This window comes from Lissotriton helveticus, chromosome 1_1, assembly GCF_964261635.1.
Source record: "Lissotriton helveticus chromosome 1_1, aLisHel1.1, whole genome shotgun sequence".
In the NCBI taxonomy this organism is placed as follows: domain Eukaryota; kingdom Metazoa; phylum Chordata; class Amphibia; order Caudata; family Salamandridae; genus Lissotriton; species Lissotriton helveticus.
In genome coordinates this window covers 642,528,817-642,547,035 of record NC_136057.1, presented here as the reverse complement: position 1 = coordinate 642,547,035, position 18,219 = coordinate 642,528,817, and the positions used below count along the sequence as shown (strand labels likewise).

Sequence of the window (18,219 nt, the reverse complement as noted above, 5' to 3'; positions counted from 1 at the left end):
GAGTCCGTCTCTGCAGAGGCTTCAGAAGATCTTACTGTAGCAGAAGACCTACCTGATCTATCTGAGACTTTCGATCACACCCCACAACAATCCACTAGGGCTACACGTTTTATGAGAGCATGTAGGAAACCTGCTCTTAAACGGGGAAGTCACTCGGCCAAGAAAAAAAAGGACACTGCCCCCAAGGAGAATATTGGTGATCAAGGGACCTCTACCAAGGACAATTGTGTTACCATTAGTATTAACCAATTTGACCTGTTAGTAAGTTGTATCTATGACAAACTGAAGCTGGTTGTGGAGCCTTTATTAGTTAAAATTGATGCACTGTCAACTGAAGTATTCAGATTAGGGGCTATGGTGGATCAACATGTACCCAGATTGGATAATCCCGTACAACCTATTAGAGTTGATACATGTTCTCAACCTGCACCTAAGCCAGATAAGGGAAGGCCTCACCTTATCAAGATGCGGGTCGATCTGTGCAGGTACCGGTGGTTATGCCAGCGGCCTTAGGGCTTGTAGGTGTAAATTCCAGTGCTAATGCATTACCAGCACCAAATAGAGCCAGGACCATGCAATCGCCAGTTGCGCCATCTGCTGCAGCAGGGCACAACGGGGTGTATGTGGGTACAAATGGCCGCCCGGTAGACCTCCCACCAGAGTGTGTACCCTATGTTGTGGTTTTAACTAATGTTCCACCGTTAACCCAGGCTCCACACCCTCAGGAGTCCGGGGATTCCCTAAAAAACAAAACGGTCTCATGGCTAAATCGTCATTGTGGCTATCCAGTTAACTACTCTGACCAAATTATTTCTAGCAGAAGGGTTAACTGGATCGGTAACACTAGGAAGACCTGTGGGGGTGACTGTGTGATTATTAACTTTAAACACCCCCAACATGTTGCGACGGTCCTACTTAGAGCAGCTGCCTTAACAGTCTGAGACTGATGTAGCCGCAAGACCTTTGGGCTACTTTTACAATCATCTTAACAGGTTGCCTTTAGTTAATTGTAGAGATGGGGTCTTTAACTCTAACGTCATATTCAATGATAACAGACCTATGCTACCTACTTTAAACCCTGGTTTTACTGATGGCAGTTCTATCTCGCCCACGCCCTTGTTGAATCTTGTCCCCAGTGGTAATAGATTTGTAACACACACCACCAATCTTGCACCTAACTGCGATATAATTTTTTCGCCAGTTAATGGGATGGTTTATCAAGTCCCAGTCCAGAATAGGTACCAGTCCTTGAGTTTTTTGGACCAAAATGATTGACATCAGATGGGGTCTGGGACTGGGAGGGACGTTATTCTGAGTACCTTCAAGAAGAATGCAAGTGAGGCGAGAGAAGACCTATGTTCTGCCATTATGGGCAATCCTGTAAGTGGGACAGTAGTTCACTGTGCAAATGAGATTGTTGAGGACACAATGAATGTTACTGGAATTGCCATAGGCAATTGTATAGGTGCACCAGGGTCAGACCTAAGTAATAGAGGTAATTGTTCTAATAACACTGTCGATATCGCCAATGATTGTCATTCTGTGGGGATTTCTATGGCAAGTTGGAACATCGCCGGATGGGCATCTAAGGCATTTAAAGTAGAATGGGATGATATCGTAAGATCCTACGATATTTTATGCCTGCAAGAGACGTGGTGTGTTAACAAACCTAGCCTTGAAGGATATACATGCTACAGTTTGGATGCCTCTAAATCTAGCCATGGTAGGGCAAAGGGAGGTCTCCTTATTCTCATCTCAGTAGATGTTAAGTTGACTATCATCAAACATTTGTTAGTCGAACCACACTCACAAATCTTGTGGGTAAGTCTACCGGATAGCACCAATGTGCTTTTAATTAACTTTTATAATAATATTTTTACCAATTCTCGGCACCTAGTGATAGATGAGCTATCCTGTGCCCTAATGAAGCTGGTAAGCGAAGCAACATGCACTTTTATTTTTGTTTGGGTGGGGGATTTTAATTTACAAGTATGTAGTTTATCCTCCTCTAGAGTCTGTGGGATCCTAACTAACAATGGGGAGAATATGGCCCACTTCCCACATAATGCCTATGGAGAGGCAATTAATAGCACTATGGTCTCGCTTGATCTAGAGCTATTGAGTACTGTACAGGAGGGAAGTGAGTGCTCAATTCCCACCTTTACTGGAAGGAATGTGAGCTCCATTATCGATCATATTATGGTCTCATCCAACTTGGTACCCCATTGCATAATTAAAGTAAAGGATACATCCTCCCTGAGCGACCATAACTGTCAGCTTGCAAATAACTACATGGATGATTAGAATTGAACCACCCACTAGAATACTGGTAAATATAGAGCCACATAGGCCCAATGGGGTTAGGCTGAGATGGAAAGGTGAAAATTCGGCCACAGTGGAACCTTTAATCATAAATAAATGCATGATGGACATTGATATTATCTTATCTCTAGGATGCCCGTCTGCTGAGGTTATGACTCGTTTTCTTAAAATTAATACTGTCATTAATAACATCTTTACGGGGAAAAGAGTAGGCAGAGGAGGGAAAGGGATTGGATGGTTTGACCATGCCTGTACGTCCCTGCTCTCACAACTCAAACAAGCTTTGGCCAATACCCCAAGGGACAAGGATAGAGTCAAACTCTTAAGATTTGATTATAAACAGGCGCTATCCAAAAGAAAGAGGGAATTACAGCAGGAAGCCTGGGAGCATCTTACCCAGGCAGCAGAAACTGCTGATAGTCGCCTGTTTTGGTCCACCGTTGACTCCCCTTTCCTCCAAGATGACAAAATCCCGCATCTCTCATCTAATGTAGGCAGCGAGGACTGGGTGAACCATTTCTCCGCGATTTTCCAAGAAAATACCATGACGCCCAACGAAAATAGGACTTGGCCTGTAGTACCTTTAGATATTACGTTGGGAGAGGTGGAAAATGGTGTCAAAAATAGTAAAGGGGGTAAGGCCCAGGGGCCAGATGGAGTCCCGATAGATGTTTACAGGGCTCAACCGGAGCTTTGGGGACCAATACTCACATTGGTACTTAACGCTGCCGTAACCACCATGATCCCACCAACATGGAGCGACTCCATTATAGTCCCAATTTATAAAAAGGGGGATAAAGCTCTGGCAAGTAACTACCGGCCCATCAGCCTGCTCGACTCGTCTGTAAAAGTTATGAGCAGAGTTCTGCTTTTCAGATTAGAGGAGTGGGCTGATGAGAATGGAATACTTGCAAACTCACAATATGGATTCAGGAAGGGTAGAGGGACCCTAGACCAGTGCCTGAACTTGGAGTTGTTGATAGGCAAGTATACCAGAGCCAAACCCGGTAACATCTATCTTTGCTTTGCTGACCTCAGCAGTGTTTTTGATTTAGTTAATCATTCACTTCTTTCGACAGTTTTGCTTGATATGGGTGCCCCGAAAGAAATTCTTTTTTCTCGCCAGATTATACAGTAAGCTGAAAACATGCGTTCGGTATGGTGTCAGTGGGGAATGTACTAGTAATTTTAATGTTCAGCGGGGAATTAGGCAGGGTTGTGTCCTTGCGCCCCTTTTATTTACCCTTTTTGTTAATGGGGTTGAAGCCGCCCTGAAAACCATCAAGGCTGATGCGCCACAGGTTGCAGGGGATAGTGTCCCAGTTCTGCTATACGCAGACGATGCGGTGCTCCTATCCCGGACACCCATTGGTCTGCAGCGTCTGATGGACAAGTTCACAGAATTCATTGGGAGCAGGAAACTGGTGATCAATAAGAATAAAACTCATACTATGATCTGTGGGACTAAAGTGGGCAGAAATCACCCCTTTTTAGGTCGAGCGACCTATCTCAATGCGCATGCGCATTGAGCGGGAGCTCGATATATAGCGGCTTAAACAGAGCTTACCGAGATCAGGCGATTCCCAGGCGATTTCTTGCCGTGCATGTGAAAGCGCGTGCACAATGCCACCAGCTGCTTGCCTCGCATTATCACATCAAAGGCGGTCGCATCTCAGGCCCCTGCTGCTTCACACCCTCATGCCGCTCTCCCCGCTGCGCCCCCTCCCCTGCCCGCCGTGTCGCATTTCTCCTCGTACTTTCACTTTGACGGCCGCAGGCCGTCTCTCATGTTTCTCCTTGTATTTTCTTCTATTCCCCTTCTTTTCTTTTCTCCCTTTTTTTGAAGTATCCTCCACATTAGAACACGATGCCGCTCTCCCCGCTCCGCCCCCTCCCGCCGTGTCCACTTCACTTTGACGGCCACAGGCCGTCTCTCGTGTTTCTGCTTGTTTTTCTCGTTGCCTCATCCAGCCCGGCGGTAATCCAATTTCAAACCGGTGTGACGAGGCCACTCGTCAGCCCTGATTATGCTATCTGGAGCCGAGCCATGTTGACAGTACCGGATGATACACGCTGCAGCTATCTGTGAACTATTTTCCAGTTTCATGATCGCAGATTGTATATGCATCTCTTGCGTATGCTTTTTTTTTCAAGCTTGTTAGGTGTATTGGTCGTACCGGCGTAAAGATTGAAGGGATTATTTAAATGTATCAACTGTAAAGTGCTATTATTTTTTTACAGCAGTAAATTAGAGTGATTTTTGTTTCACAGTTTTATACAGTGTGAACTACACCAGAAGGGTTCAGAGCGCTTTACATGAGCACCAGTTGCGTTTCTGACGGACACGTTATTTTTAGGCACGAGAGATTAAGCTATTTGCCCAGGATCACAGAATGCTTGAGCCTCCCGCCAGACTCGAACCCAGTTCCCCAGCTTTAAGGCCGGCCGCCGTAGTCGTTAAGCCACACCCTCTGCCTGTAGCAAAAGTTCAGTTGTAGGGTGACCATGCGTCCCGGACTTTCCGGGACACGCCCGGGCTTTACATCGCAGATTTCAGCAAATGTGGCTCGTCATGACCCGGCTGAAAACAGTGGGAGGCTGGCACATTTTATATGTTGCAAAGCTCGACTAGCTAGCAACTCTTATCAAAAAGCAATTCAATTTACAGGTAAGATATTGGGCTTAGAAATTGCATTTCACTTCCTTAGTGCATCCTTGTCTGTGTTTGTTAATCGGCGCTGCCGTTCTGTGACCCTCGACAGATTTAAAATGATAGTCATTCTAATGTTTTTGCAAAATAGCCCGGGTTTTAGTTTTTTTAAATCTGGTCACCCTACTACAGGCGCCAGTTGTAAACAGTTTGTTGCCACGCACGTGGCATCTTAGAACTTAAAGTATGTATTACCTTTTAGTTACCCCCTCATCATCTCGGGAAGAAATTCAAAGAATGCAGCCGCAGGTGCACGTCTCAGGCCGCTTTGTCCTGTGGAGTCTTGTTGAGCACTTCAGAGCCATGTTTGCATTCCTGTAAGCAACCCCGCCAACCGGAAGCAGTCACTCGGTCACCTTTGCTCTTGTAGTGTAGTGTCTTCGTTTATTAAACGGCGCCCATATTTAAACTGTTAGCACTTTACTTGTGCACATTTCAGGGCCCACAAAACTTTGATGAATCGCATTTTACAACTGAGGCTGTTCAACAAGTCAATAATTCAATAAACTGAAGCGCATGAGGCTCTACAAGGAACGCACGGAATAATTTTCAAAACTTTAAGAATTATTAAAGTTTAATGGATTACATAAGGCAACCATCATCAACCCGGTATCAATGAATAGTTAAAGTATGAATGCATCAACAATACCAGATCAAAGTCATAAATGAGAGGACCAAGCAAAATAATCATACATGCCACTGATTCATGCCAGAGATTTCTGATTTTTGAAACCCAAAATAGCTTTATTTTGACTCTCACATGCCTGAAATGTTCAGTTTCAGTAGCAGTCAGTGGGGGGAAATACCTGATCATTTATTATTTTGAAAATTCCCACTTTCCATTTTTAAAATGTTGGCATGCATGTATAAGTTCGCCTCAAAGGGAAAGAAACAGGCAAATCGCTTCTCTCCTTAAGAGAGTCCAGTCAGGTTTAACCAAAATAATACAATTGTGTGCCTCATACCTTCTCAGGGCGTTTACAATACAGCTTTTTTTCTGCGCCTTTTAAACTTACATTATCTGTAGCAAGATGGGATACAGGGGCCACCTCTAGTTTGCAGGTGGCTTCGTGAATGCTCTACTCATTTAAACATCCCATGAATATCGCAAAGAAAAGAAAACCTTTCACTTGGGAAAGAAAGCACAAGAACATTGCTTTCAATAAATCAAGCTTCACCAAGAAATAAAATACTCGGCGTTTTACAAACCAAGATGGCAACCAGCATTAGTCAATTTAACATGCAGGCCTACATTATTTGTGATCAATCTAAAAATGTACAAACATAGTTAATAAGATGTGTTAGTGTTGGTGTTGATTCAAGCCAAACATTTTATATAAAAAAAAAAACTATCAATTAGGGTGACCAGATTCTCAAAACAACAAGCATTGGCATAGCCAATAGGTCTTGCCTTTGGGACCTTATAAGTGTTTAGTTATCCAGCACAATATCCTTGGTGCAACATCACCTGTTGTATGCTGAAGGCGAGACCTATTGGCTATGCCAATGCTTGTTTATAGAAGGGGTTAAAGTGCAGAATGTGAATAGTTTTTGCTACTTGGGGGTTACTTTTACCAGTGATGGTAGGTGGGGGCACGAATTAACGAATGTCCGAACTAAAATGAGCAAAAGCTCTTATGGCATTTTTAAATTTGCGTCTAAGCTGGGGGATAGGCGAATCAAGAATATGCTGGAAATCTACAAGGCACGCAGTGTTTCCATTGCCCTTTACGGGGCGGGGCTTTGGGGTTACTGCAAAACTGATTGTCTACAGACAGAAGAAAACAACTTTCTTAAGAAATTATTGTGCCTCCCTAAATCTGCTTCAACAGAGTTGATCCATAGAGAGGCAGGAGTTTTTCCCCTAACAGAGCTCGCCTCACTTAGGCCTCTTTTGCTTTACCGAGCAATTTGGTTTAAGGTAGAGACCGAGTTCAATCAACTTATAATTAGGGACTGCCTTGGATTAGACAACTGTATGCAGATACCGTGGCTCAAATATGTTGTAGATTGTTATAAAAGTATCTTTGATAACAACTTGTTGTTAGAAAACTGTCCCCCTAGAGGTCTTGCGACCTTAAAAAGACCTTCATGTCATATAAAGCTCTTAAACGTTCAGTAATAACCAACTCCCTCGGTACTGTTAAAACTTACAATAAATATATTGCTGTCGAGGGATTCCAACGTTATCTGAACGTAGTTACCAGGCCAACGCATAGGTTTGTATTGACCAGATTAAGAGTTGGCATTGCTCATGTACTAGTGGCCTTCCCACATCCTAAAAAGCCCCCTGTGGGTCCGTGTCCCTGTGACGGACATTCCAAGCAAAGCACAATGCACTTTTTGCTCATTTGCCCCCATTTCAGAATGTTAGGATCTCTTTTTTAAAACCATTATTTCTTAAGTATGGAGTATTAAATGTGGAGGATGCTATGTGTTTGTTGTATAATTTGGACCACCCCGATATATGTTTTTATACTGCCAGTTTTATACGTAAATCTATGGCTTTTAGGAAAAGTATGAGTTTTTAATCATGTTTGTACTTTAACTTTGTTGCCTGTTTGCTGTGCTTTTATGGTCATTTTTACCATGAACCGAATAAAGCTTCATGAACTGAACTGGGTGGGCACGCATTTGGGTGCCCAGGCTGCCCAAATACCAACTAATTCCCCAGATGTCCAGTGTGTACTCCTAACCCCTCAAAACATGCCGCAGGTGGCCATATTAAATATTTACTCAAGGCCAGTTAAGACTGGGCGGGAATCTGACACAATCGATGCATTAAAAAACTTCATGCAGACACTTGACCCTTCAATCGTCCTAGTGCTTGGAGGAGACTTTAATTGTCAGTTTGAGCCCCTTGCGAGTCCTGAACTGGGTGAACTGGACGATTAAGATCAGTTCTGGCATGTTCCTGACCCACAGATCCCTCCTATCAGGGCATGGACTCCATTGGATCTTCAAATAAAATCACTCTCCCTTTCAACGTCTCTGCGGGCGTGTAACGGGAGGTTGAAGCCTGACAGACCGGGGTCAGTTACGTTTAACAGACTAGACCAAACTTCCATCATTGATTATATAATGATGAAAGCTAGACATTGGGACAGGCTGCTGGAATTCAGGGTTCACCCAAGACAAGATAGTGACCATAATGCCCTTGTTCTAACACTGAAACCTGGGAGTTTTGGGCTGACAAATCCAGCGCCTGAATTAACTTGTGCAACCCTGCCTCTCATGATAGCTAACCATAGGCGAAGGGTAAAATGGCCACATCTTCAGGATTCCCCCACTAAACTTGCCAAAATATATCAGATAGCTATACCGCTGATCTGATATGGGGGATGCTGACTCCCAGGGTAGAGCTGTGGAAATTCACAAGGAGCTGGTTGCCGAGCTAGTGGATGTGTTTTGCCCTGTGGGTGGGAAAAACCCCCTGCGGGCCAAAACACATCCCTGGTACGACGCCTCCTGCAGGAAGGCAAAAAAAGACCTGCTATCAGCAATTAAAATCAAAGATAGAGCAGGTATTAAGAAATTTCGACTGCTCTATAAAAAGGCAATCACTAGGGGAAAGAAGGACTGGGAGGAGAAGATGTGGGTGGAGCTCAGATCCGCACTTAGACGTAAGTCATTTTGGGCTATTGTTAGCTCGGGTGTGAGTGGCCCGGAACTTGCTTTGAATATAGCACCCTCAGTGTGGGAAGCACACTTTGGAGCACTATACGCTAATGTCGAGTTAGAGACCATATCCCTTCCAAGTCGCAAACCCTTTCAGGAGCATAGATTGGCGGGGTTGGCAGACTTGGCTCTGGGGGAAGATGTGGTGCCTCCTCTGTTGGCCGCCCCAGGCTCCCACCATGAGTATCGATTGGTGGGGACTTGGGGCGACCGGCGGCGGCGGGAGCCCCTGGATGTTGGGGGATGAGTGCCACCTTGACTGGCACGAGGTTATCACTTTGAAGGAGGTCGAGTCAGCAATAGCAAGGCTACTTCCCAACAAGGCCCCCGGCCTAGACAAATTGCCTGGGGATCTAATGAGATCCTAATGGGGACTGATCCGCCAGGTACTTGGCTTGGAGCGGAGATCGTCCCCATTTACAAGAAAGGTTGTCCGTTAACCCCATCCAACTATAGGCCCATTAGTCTTATAGATACAACACAAAAACTAATGGGCTGGATCATCTTGGACAGGATCCTGGGGTGGATGGAGGAAAATGAAATATTGACCACACTCCAGGCTGGATTTAGGTCAGGCATTTCTACTTTGGATCAAATATTTCGGCTGCAGGTTTTATTTTGGAAAACGGCAAGTGTGGAGGGTGGCAGCCTCTACCTTGTCTTTGTTGACCTGCGGGCCGCTTTTGATCTTGTTCCCAGGAAAAAGCTGTGGAAAGTTTTGGCAGACCTGGGTCTCCCGCCCTACCTATTGACTATTCTAATTAGACTACACACTGGCAATTATGCCCAAGTAAGGTGCGGGAGGCATGGAGATTTGTCAGGACGCTTTCCAGTTTTGAAGGGCGTACGCCAGGGGTGCGTCCTGGCTCCAACGTTATTTTGTCTTTACATCAATGGTCTTGTAGACCATTTAACTGGTGTAATAGACAATGACGCCCCTAGGTTGGCCACTGGGAGAGTGCACGCGCTGATGTTTGCGCATGACACTCTGTTATCCAAAACATCATCGGGCGTTCAGCGTATTGTAGACGGCTTTGCAACGTTCTGTGCTTCGCGTGGATTTGGAGATAAACTTGGACAAGACCAAGTTTATGATTTTCAATCCCCCGAAGCAGACCCGCCCAAACCCTATTCTCAATGGTATCCCCCTGGAGAGGGTCAAGAATTTGGTCTACCTCGGGATTACCTTGACGGAGAATTTTGACTGGGGCTTCCAAATTTCCAAATCAGCTCTTAAGCTAACCCAAGTAACTGGGGGCATTAATAAAGTCCATGGAATATCAGACCTCAAACCGGCAGCTACGGTTCTTGAAATATATTGACTTCAAGCCAGAATGGCCACAACGTATGGTGCTGAACTCTGGGGCCATGAAAATATATCCAATCTCCTGAGGGTGGAGCAAAGCTTCATGAGGAATCTGGTAGGTTTACCATTAAGTACACCACATTTTCCTCTGCGATTTGATCTGGGGCTGGAGTCATTTGAAGAGCTGGTAGCTGCACGGCCTATGCTTTACTGGAAGAGGTTGTGGTCAGTTCCATAACTGGCTTCCTATAGAGCGGAATTCCTGGAGTTTTGGGCTCTTCTAAAAAGTAAAAATATCCCATGGCTGCTTCATATTATGGCTTTTAGTACACGGATAGGTCTGCCACAGCTTTGGGAGACTACTGAGCTGTGTTGCCCGGGGATATCGAAATCGGAACTTCAAAACCTGATGAGGCGGCAGAACTTATTAGCCCTACAGAGATCAGCAACCCTGGGCAGGCTGTCTGTAGAGTTCCTCTTAGTAAAAATGGAATCACGATTAGAGGAATTTTTAGATGTAATACAACCACCTCTTGCGAGAAAGTTATACATCCAGCTAAGGCATGGCAGTCTACCACTCAGGGTATTCACCTGTAAATGGGCAAAAATCGGATAAGGAAGCATGTCCGGCATGCAACTATAAACGTGTCGATGTCGCTTATGTCATGTTCTTTTGTCCTGCATACGTAAATATAAGGAAATGTTGGCTGGTCCCGCTATGCAGGAACCTTGGGTTTCGAAACTTTATGCAGGCCTGTCGGGTTTTAATCTATGATACCCACCCCCCTATTGTTTTCGCTGTATCCCACTTCCTATCTGGCATGTGGCGTAGAAGGAAAAGTTTTGTATAACACATGTGATCAATTATGAATTTTATATTTGCTGGCTTTTGATAACTGTCAAGTTTAATCCATTTTTATCTTCAATACGGACTTGTTCATTATTTTATTTTTTTTTAATGATCTGTGCTTTTGTATGTATTTTATCTGCACTTTTATGGACCGTCGACCGAAATAAAGTTATCAAATGAATGAATGAAAGTTTTCAAAGGACTGCAGGACATCCTGCATACTCAGCCTGAAGTATTTTGATTTAGTAAGAATATAAAAAATGTCAAATCAAAATATAGCTACTTACTTCATTTGTTTCACAATTGTACTTTTTCCAGATTCGCCAGCACCTGGGGGATATAATAAAATAAATATTTAATGGTCACCCTGCAATCATTAAAACAGTTTCACGTACCAGAAAAAAAACAAGCATTGGCATAGCCAACAGGTTTGTTATCTCAGAGTTTATTAGTGTTTAGCCAAGAAGCACATTATCCTGGGTGCTATGCTGCGAGGGATTGAAGAGCTATACAATTACTACACAATGGGTCATGCAGTCAGATTTAGGAATACATGCTTGCCTCAAGAAACATTTATGGACACATTCTAAGGCTTTTTAGCGCACAGACAGAAAAGAACAAGTGCATCGATTACAGTCAATGGCACTATAGCATTCTTAGTGCGACTGCATCTGGAGTAGCGAACACCCTATGGGAAAAAAACGGGTAAAGTAGGTTCTTACGGAGGAAACCAGGCGCCTTTCTCCAGAGATTTCCCTTCAAAACACTGCTTGTTGGTTGAGAGTATGTTATAGTGTGGCCTATGTTGGAAGTTTAGTGTCATTCGTGAAGTTTAAACGAATGTGGCAGTCTTGTGGCTCAGTGGGACAGATGGTAAGGAAGCTAAAGCAATGATTGGGTGTATATACATCATCTCTTGTTTGCCCAAAGATGTGTGTGGAGTCAGCTTCTTGCATGAACCTGCATAGATGACAGGGTCTGCTGCTTGGAAACAGCCACCTTCTCCAAACAATCTAGAACTCCAGATAATGAGTTTTAGAGACCCACTGTGTGTACCACAAATGATAAAACAACAATATAAGACTTACTAAAGCTAGCGATGATCAGAAATGGTTCTGTATGGCTCTGGGGATTTTCATGGTGCTGGCTGCAGAGATTGTGTTTCAAGGAGACTAATCTAGCGCAATGGATGGCCCAGCAGGCAACACAGACTGCCTTGAAGGAAAAATGCTGGACCAAACGCAGCTAATGAAATGTGTGAAGGAAGTGCTAATGTGACAAAGTGATCATCTTTCTGGAGGGGTGCAGCTTAAGGTCTCGTCTCAGACTCCAGTTTCATGCAGATGGTAATACTGCCGGCACTGCTCCAGTGTGCTTTTAATAGGAGAGTACCTGCACTTCTCAACATCAAACACTACTCTGGGACAAGTAGGACTGCACATCTATATTTACATTTCAAGCGCTGCCTACAATTAATGAAAGTGTGTGGGCTCCGCAGAAGCTTTTCTGGGTAGAGTGTAGCCACTGTGTGCTTCATGTTGATGGACACACAAGTATGAAAACTGCTGACCTACTTTAAGTAATTGTTACATAAATAAAATTAACATTTGGCCATTTACCAATGACTGATGCTGGGCCCCATTGTGGGATATGGGTTTTAGGACTTTGAACTCTGTTCTGCAGGAAAAAAAGGAGGAACGATTCTACTGGTAGAATAAAAATAAGAAACAAAACCAACAGACCCACCAACTGGGAACTACACAAACAAGTTGACATTTGGAAACCAGTTCCTACCTGCTGCTACAGTTTTCCCCAAAGAACAATGTTCTCCAATGGTAACCCCGACCGCCTCGTACACCTCCAGTATCGTATGGACCCTCAACGTGTTGTGTGGGTTGAACGCTGTCATACTGTATCGAACTCTCGTAACCCTCTTGTATCAAAATAAAACACCCGCTATCATGCAGGCTTCAGTTTGGTGCTTACACACTCAGTTATGTGTACCAAGGGACCTGACATTAACTTCCAGTAAGGGTTAATTTACTATTTGACCTTCAAGTGGAGGGAGTTGCCAGAAAAGTTATTAGTCCCTATAGTGATGCCAACACATCATGCACACTGACATACACACACACACACAGCCATGATTACACACACATGCACACACACACACGCCCCCACACTCGCCCACTGCCGATCATCCACACTTGCACGTACCCACATCCACATCCATCCACTCACTCACTCACACGCTCGCACCCAACCACACGCATGCATACGTACACACATCCACACTTGCATGCACGCACCCACTCGCATGAACCCGCACGCACCCACATGCACACATCCACTCATACATGCATCCGCTCACGCACGCATCCGCATGCATGCACCCGCTTGCATGCACCCGCACACATCCCCTTGTATGCACGCATCTGCTCGCATTCACGCACCTGCTCGCATGCATCCACATCCATCCACTCACACGCTCGCACCCAACCACACGCATGCATACGTACGTACACACATCCACACTCGCATGCACCCACACTCGCATGCACCCGCTCGCACGCACCCACATGCATGCATGCATGCACCCGCATGCACACGCACGCTCGCATCCGCTCGCACGCACCCGCATCTGCTCGCATCCATGCACACGCGCTCGCGCACCCGCTCAAGCACCCGCTCGCACGCACGCACGCATGCATGCATCCGCTGGCACGCACGCATCCGCACCCGCACGCACGCATCCACACGCACGCATCCACACAGGCTCGCACGAGCTCACTCATGTATGTGCACAAAGCCATAAGTACACAGCAATAAAACTCCCACGCACATACAAATACACATGCATGCACACTTGGAGTGGGGAGGGTACATTTGTGCACCTGCCCCCCTCTTATCTTCTCGACCTGTGGTAGTGGATTGTTGCGTGACCCTGAGGCCACCGGATGGATTCTCACCAAATCTGACCTCCCACGCATGAATCAGAGGGTCAGGACTAGCGTCCCTCTCTGGCTCGCTCCTCCTGTTGGGCCGAGGGATACAACGATCTGGTTTTCTACCTTAGGTACTCTGAGCGCGCAAGCCCTTCTCCGGCCCCGGATTCCTCCTTGGGTCACTTCCCTAGCCTCCTCCCCCACACTAGACTCCGAGGGAAAGTAGGGACATGCTTCTGGGCTGCTGCTTTGTACCCTAAGAGACTTTTGCCCTTAACGGGGGATCGCTTTGGATATGCGTGACGCACACAACCCGCCCCCTTTTTGAAAAATCTTTTGGAGACCCTGGACCTATAGCTCTATACACTCTTGACCGTGGAACAACTGTGCCTGCTTCGGGGGTGGTCGTCCATCGGCAGGGTCTCCATGGAGCAAGAGTCCTGGGAAACCATGTCTCCTGCTAAAGCAGGAAAGGAGACACCAGCCGCACCCTCTAGGGAAGACACAGTCCAGCCATGTGGCTGAAATAGAGCTCATTTGCCATGGCCCCGCCAGACCCTCCACTGAACGCTAGAGTCAGCTTCAAATCCTCTCATACAGACTTTTATGAGCAATTTTTTTTTTACAGGAAATAAACGCAGAGATTGGCGACCTCAAGTCAGATTTTAAAGTCTGCCTCCAAGATCTTAAGTGAGATGTAGTGGAAATTGGCGGCAGGGTTGATGATTTTGAACCAGAGGTGTGGAATTTACTAGAACATCTATTGTCCATGGGGCAGGTTGCTTCATAAATTTACTTGTCCTGTAACAAAATTCACTTGTCCCTTTGGTGCCATGTAGATCATTGACAAATTATGGCATCAATCTCATTATATAAGAGCTCTGATGTAGCCTCTATGATTATGCCAGGGCTCATACCATATTAGTGTTTGAATACTTACAATCCCCTTTTCCAGAGATCTACATACAGGGGCTGAAGGTAGTGGTAAGCAATAGTTACAGGGTTAGAATGCCCTTTTGAAACGGTGTAAACATACTAACTTGCATGTTTTAAGGGTTTTCAAAAACTGTTCTCTAATCTTTTCCCATACTGAGAAATGTTGGAAATGTTCTCGTGACAATGGCAGACGTAAACCTTCTTCCAGATTTGGGGGAAAAAGTGGTTGGAGGGAAAGTGAACTTGCAGACACTCAGATTTTCCCATGAGCAAATCTACACATGCATATTTTCTCATACTAAAATGCAGTTCAAAAATATTTTCTAGGAGTACTATTTCTAGTCCTACTTCTGTAAATTCTTGGGAATTCACAAAAGCCGCATAGCTAGACTTGATGCAAAGACATATACCATGGGTGCACTTTTGAGACTTTCTTTAATAATTGGGCCCCTAATTTGGTGTGGCGTGGACCCTGACCTTTTGTGTTATTAAAATTGTGTCTCTATACCGGCTGGCTTCACTGTGAGTGACAGTATTCTGATCTTTCACAAGGAGCATTCAGTAGTTTTGTTCAGTGCCAATAACTATTGTCATCATCAAAGAAACTTTATTTCGGCTATTACAGCCATAATAGCACATTTAAATTTACAACACATTAAAGTCCGAGTCAGGAAAAGGGTACACAATCACAAGGAACACTGGATTATGAACATGGGAATATAGGAACCCCCACTGGGAAGTGAGAATGCAAAAATCATTATGGGAAATTCGAACAATTAAAACATACATCAAGAATATAATTTAAACTAAAAATGTATATAAAAAAAAAAGAATGGTTCACATCTAATGTTTTTATAAAGCCCAGGATCGAAATACCAGCCAGATAGAAATACCTGCTATCTCTCACATCAATTAATCAACAAATACCTACACTTACAGGCTTAGTTATTGAGTAGATAATCACAGCAGATGACAGGTAGGAGCTGGTATTACTTATTGTCATATCAGATGTTTTTGTAAGTGCCTTTGTTTACACCACATAGCAAATAGAAATTTCGAAATTGCAACAACAAACTGGGTTAGTATCAGATTTTAGGATCCTAAAAAATTCTAGGCTGTTCGTAATACCCAGGGTACTGCAAAGTTGTGTAACCCACTTAGACCTAGCCTGCTTATATGCCGAGCAGAAGAACATTACATGAATTACTGTTTCTTCCTCCACTAGGCATCCAGGACATAGGCGGGGGTTGCACCCGCTCATTTGTTGGTTAAGGCGTGAAGCGGGAGAGTCCCATATCTGAATCGCAAAAACAACTTCTTAGCTAATGGCGGTTGTATTGAGTCCAACACCGGCTCAAATTTATATTGGGACTTAAAATCCAAAAACCCATGAGTTAAACTAAAAGGGTTGACTGCCTGTAAAATACTTGTACATTTGTACTCTTTCACTGCACTAGCCAAGGATTTTTTTTGAGGTAGCTGGGCAAGATTAGTCAGGTATGGTCCATAGATCCTCCCTTCCTATTGCACTAAAAGAATCCCTAACAAAGGACAGCCAGGGTATACTACCAGCCCTCAGGGTTGACATACCACTTTTAATTCCTTCCTATAGTGACATAACCCTGGGGTACTCCACAGCCGTCGCCAATATAGCAATGGGCGTGAAGAGATTAGGTCCGCAAATGGGAGGATATCCAAATCCATCCTTAGTGGTACTAGGGGTGTATTTTTGGGCAGGGTCAGATCTCATAAAATTGTTTTCAGTTACAATAAGGGCATTGGATGGGCTATGTCCCCACAGTTCTGCCCCGTATAAGGTAGCTGCCCTAGCTTGGACTTTATAGATTTCTAGCGGGGGGCTTATAACCTTTAAAACACAACTCTTATGGACTTTTAAAATCCCCCTCCCCAATAGCCTGGGTTAACTTCAGGTTAGCCTTAATAATTTGGGGTCCCCACCCCATTTTATCATTTAAAGTGAGACCCAAATAGTCAAAGATAGACCATTGGACAGGGTCCCTATCATCCATTCTAGGATGCGGACAGTTTGTAGAGTTAGCGTTGAAGACCATGTATTTTGTCTTCTTAATATTTACCACCAAGTTCCTCTTTTTGCAAAAACTGGCTAAACTCCTTTAACACACGCTGCATCCCCAATGGTAATTTTGAGTGGAGCAGGGTGTCATCCGCAAACATTAATGCAGGAAATTTACAGTGTGCTACTTTTGTAGAGACTATATCCTTAACGGCAAGCAAATCTTCAATTAACCCGTTAAGGAAGAGGGAGAAGAGGGTTGGTGCAAGTCAACAATCCAGCCTTATCACCTTGCCAACGGGGAAAGGAGCAGTTAGTTGCCCATTCTTGCCAAACCTTACTCTAGCGAATGTTACCTCATGGAGGCGTTTAAGCTGGTAACAAAGATATGGTGGAACTCCCATGTCCAGCATGATACCCCACAGCTGGTCACGGTCCACCATATCAAACGCTGATTTAAGATCCACGAAGGCGAGATACAGACTACCACCCTCCAGCACTACATGCTTTCAATATAGCCTAAACAGCTGATCAATAATTGAAGTTTTAGCTCTAAAGCCTGCTTACAGAGGGGTCAAGACATCAAAGTCTTCCATCCATTTCTGGAGTCTTCCCAGTAACACTCTAGCAAAACATTTTTGTGTTACATCAATAAGGCTAATTGGCCTACAATTTATGGGTTCAATGGGGACCCTTTTTTGTAAATAGGGATAATCTCTGCGCCAGCCCACGTGGGGGGACTGGTAGGCCATAAAGAATTGCATTAAATAATGATTGAAGGTATGGTGTCCATACTACCTGTTAGTTTCTATACAGGTCTCTGGGGATTCTATCTAACCCCGGTGCTTTATTAGGTAATAACTTGGCTAAGGCAGATAATACCTCCGCCGTAGTGCAAGGGGGTATATCCCATAGAGGATCAAGGTTCTAACTATTGTAGCAGTGTGTTCTTTTTGAGACCAAAAACTTTTTGCTTTTACCAATGGTGGTTACAATGGTGAGGCCTGACCGCTGGTGAGGCCCGACAGCTCCCACACCAATAAAGTTTTACAAAAACCAAACCAAAACAAGTCACACATTGACAAGAATAAAAAGCTGACCACCAAGTTCAGACCTACAGGCTTTGCCAATGCTTGTTTATTTTTGTTTCACATAATCTTATTGAAACTGATTAAACTGGTTTTCCATAACGAATATTTTTTTAGAAATACTAGCATGCTAAACACGTTACTAAATGATGCGGCAAAGAAATGGTACCTGAAAGTTTACAGTAGTTTAGCAAACAAACATTTGTCCCGCTTTCATTTTTTATGAACATTTTATTTTCCAAGCAAAGAATCATCAATCTTGCTTTCAAGCTTCTGAAAATATTTGCATCAAATCTGAGAGCATTCTGGGAGCATTATACATAGCCTTATATTGCTAAATGTTGAAAAC

At 44.4% G+C, this 18,219-nt stretch overlaps 1 protein-coding gene across 1 annotated transcript in view; it reads right to left on the bottom strand.

Moving 5' to 3' along the window:
• Positions 1-18,219, bottom strand: part of GNAI1 (G protein subunit alpha i1) — a 314,590-nt gene that overhangs the window by 207,589 nt on the left and 88,782 nt on the right. The window contains exon 2 of the mRNA XM_078674173.1: positions 11,154-11,196. Coding sequence (XP_078530299.1) covers positions 11,154-11,196 — 43 coding nt within the window. The remainder of the gene's footprint in view (positions 1-11,153; positions 11,197-18,219) is intronic.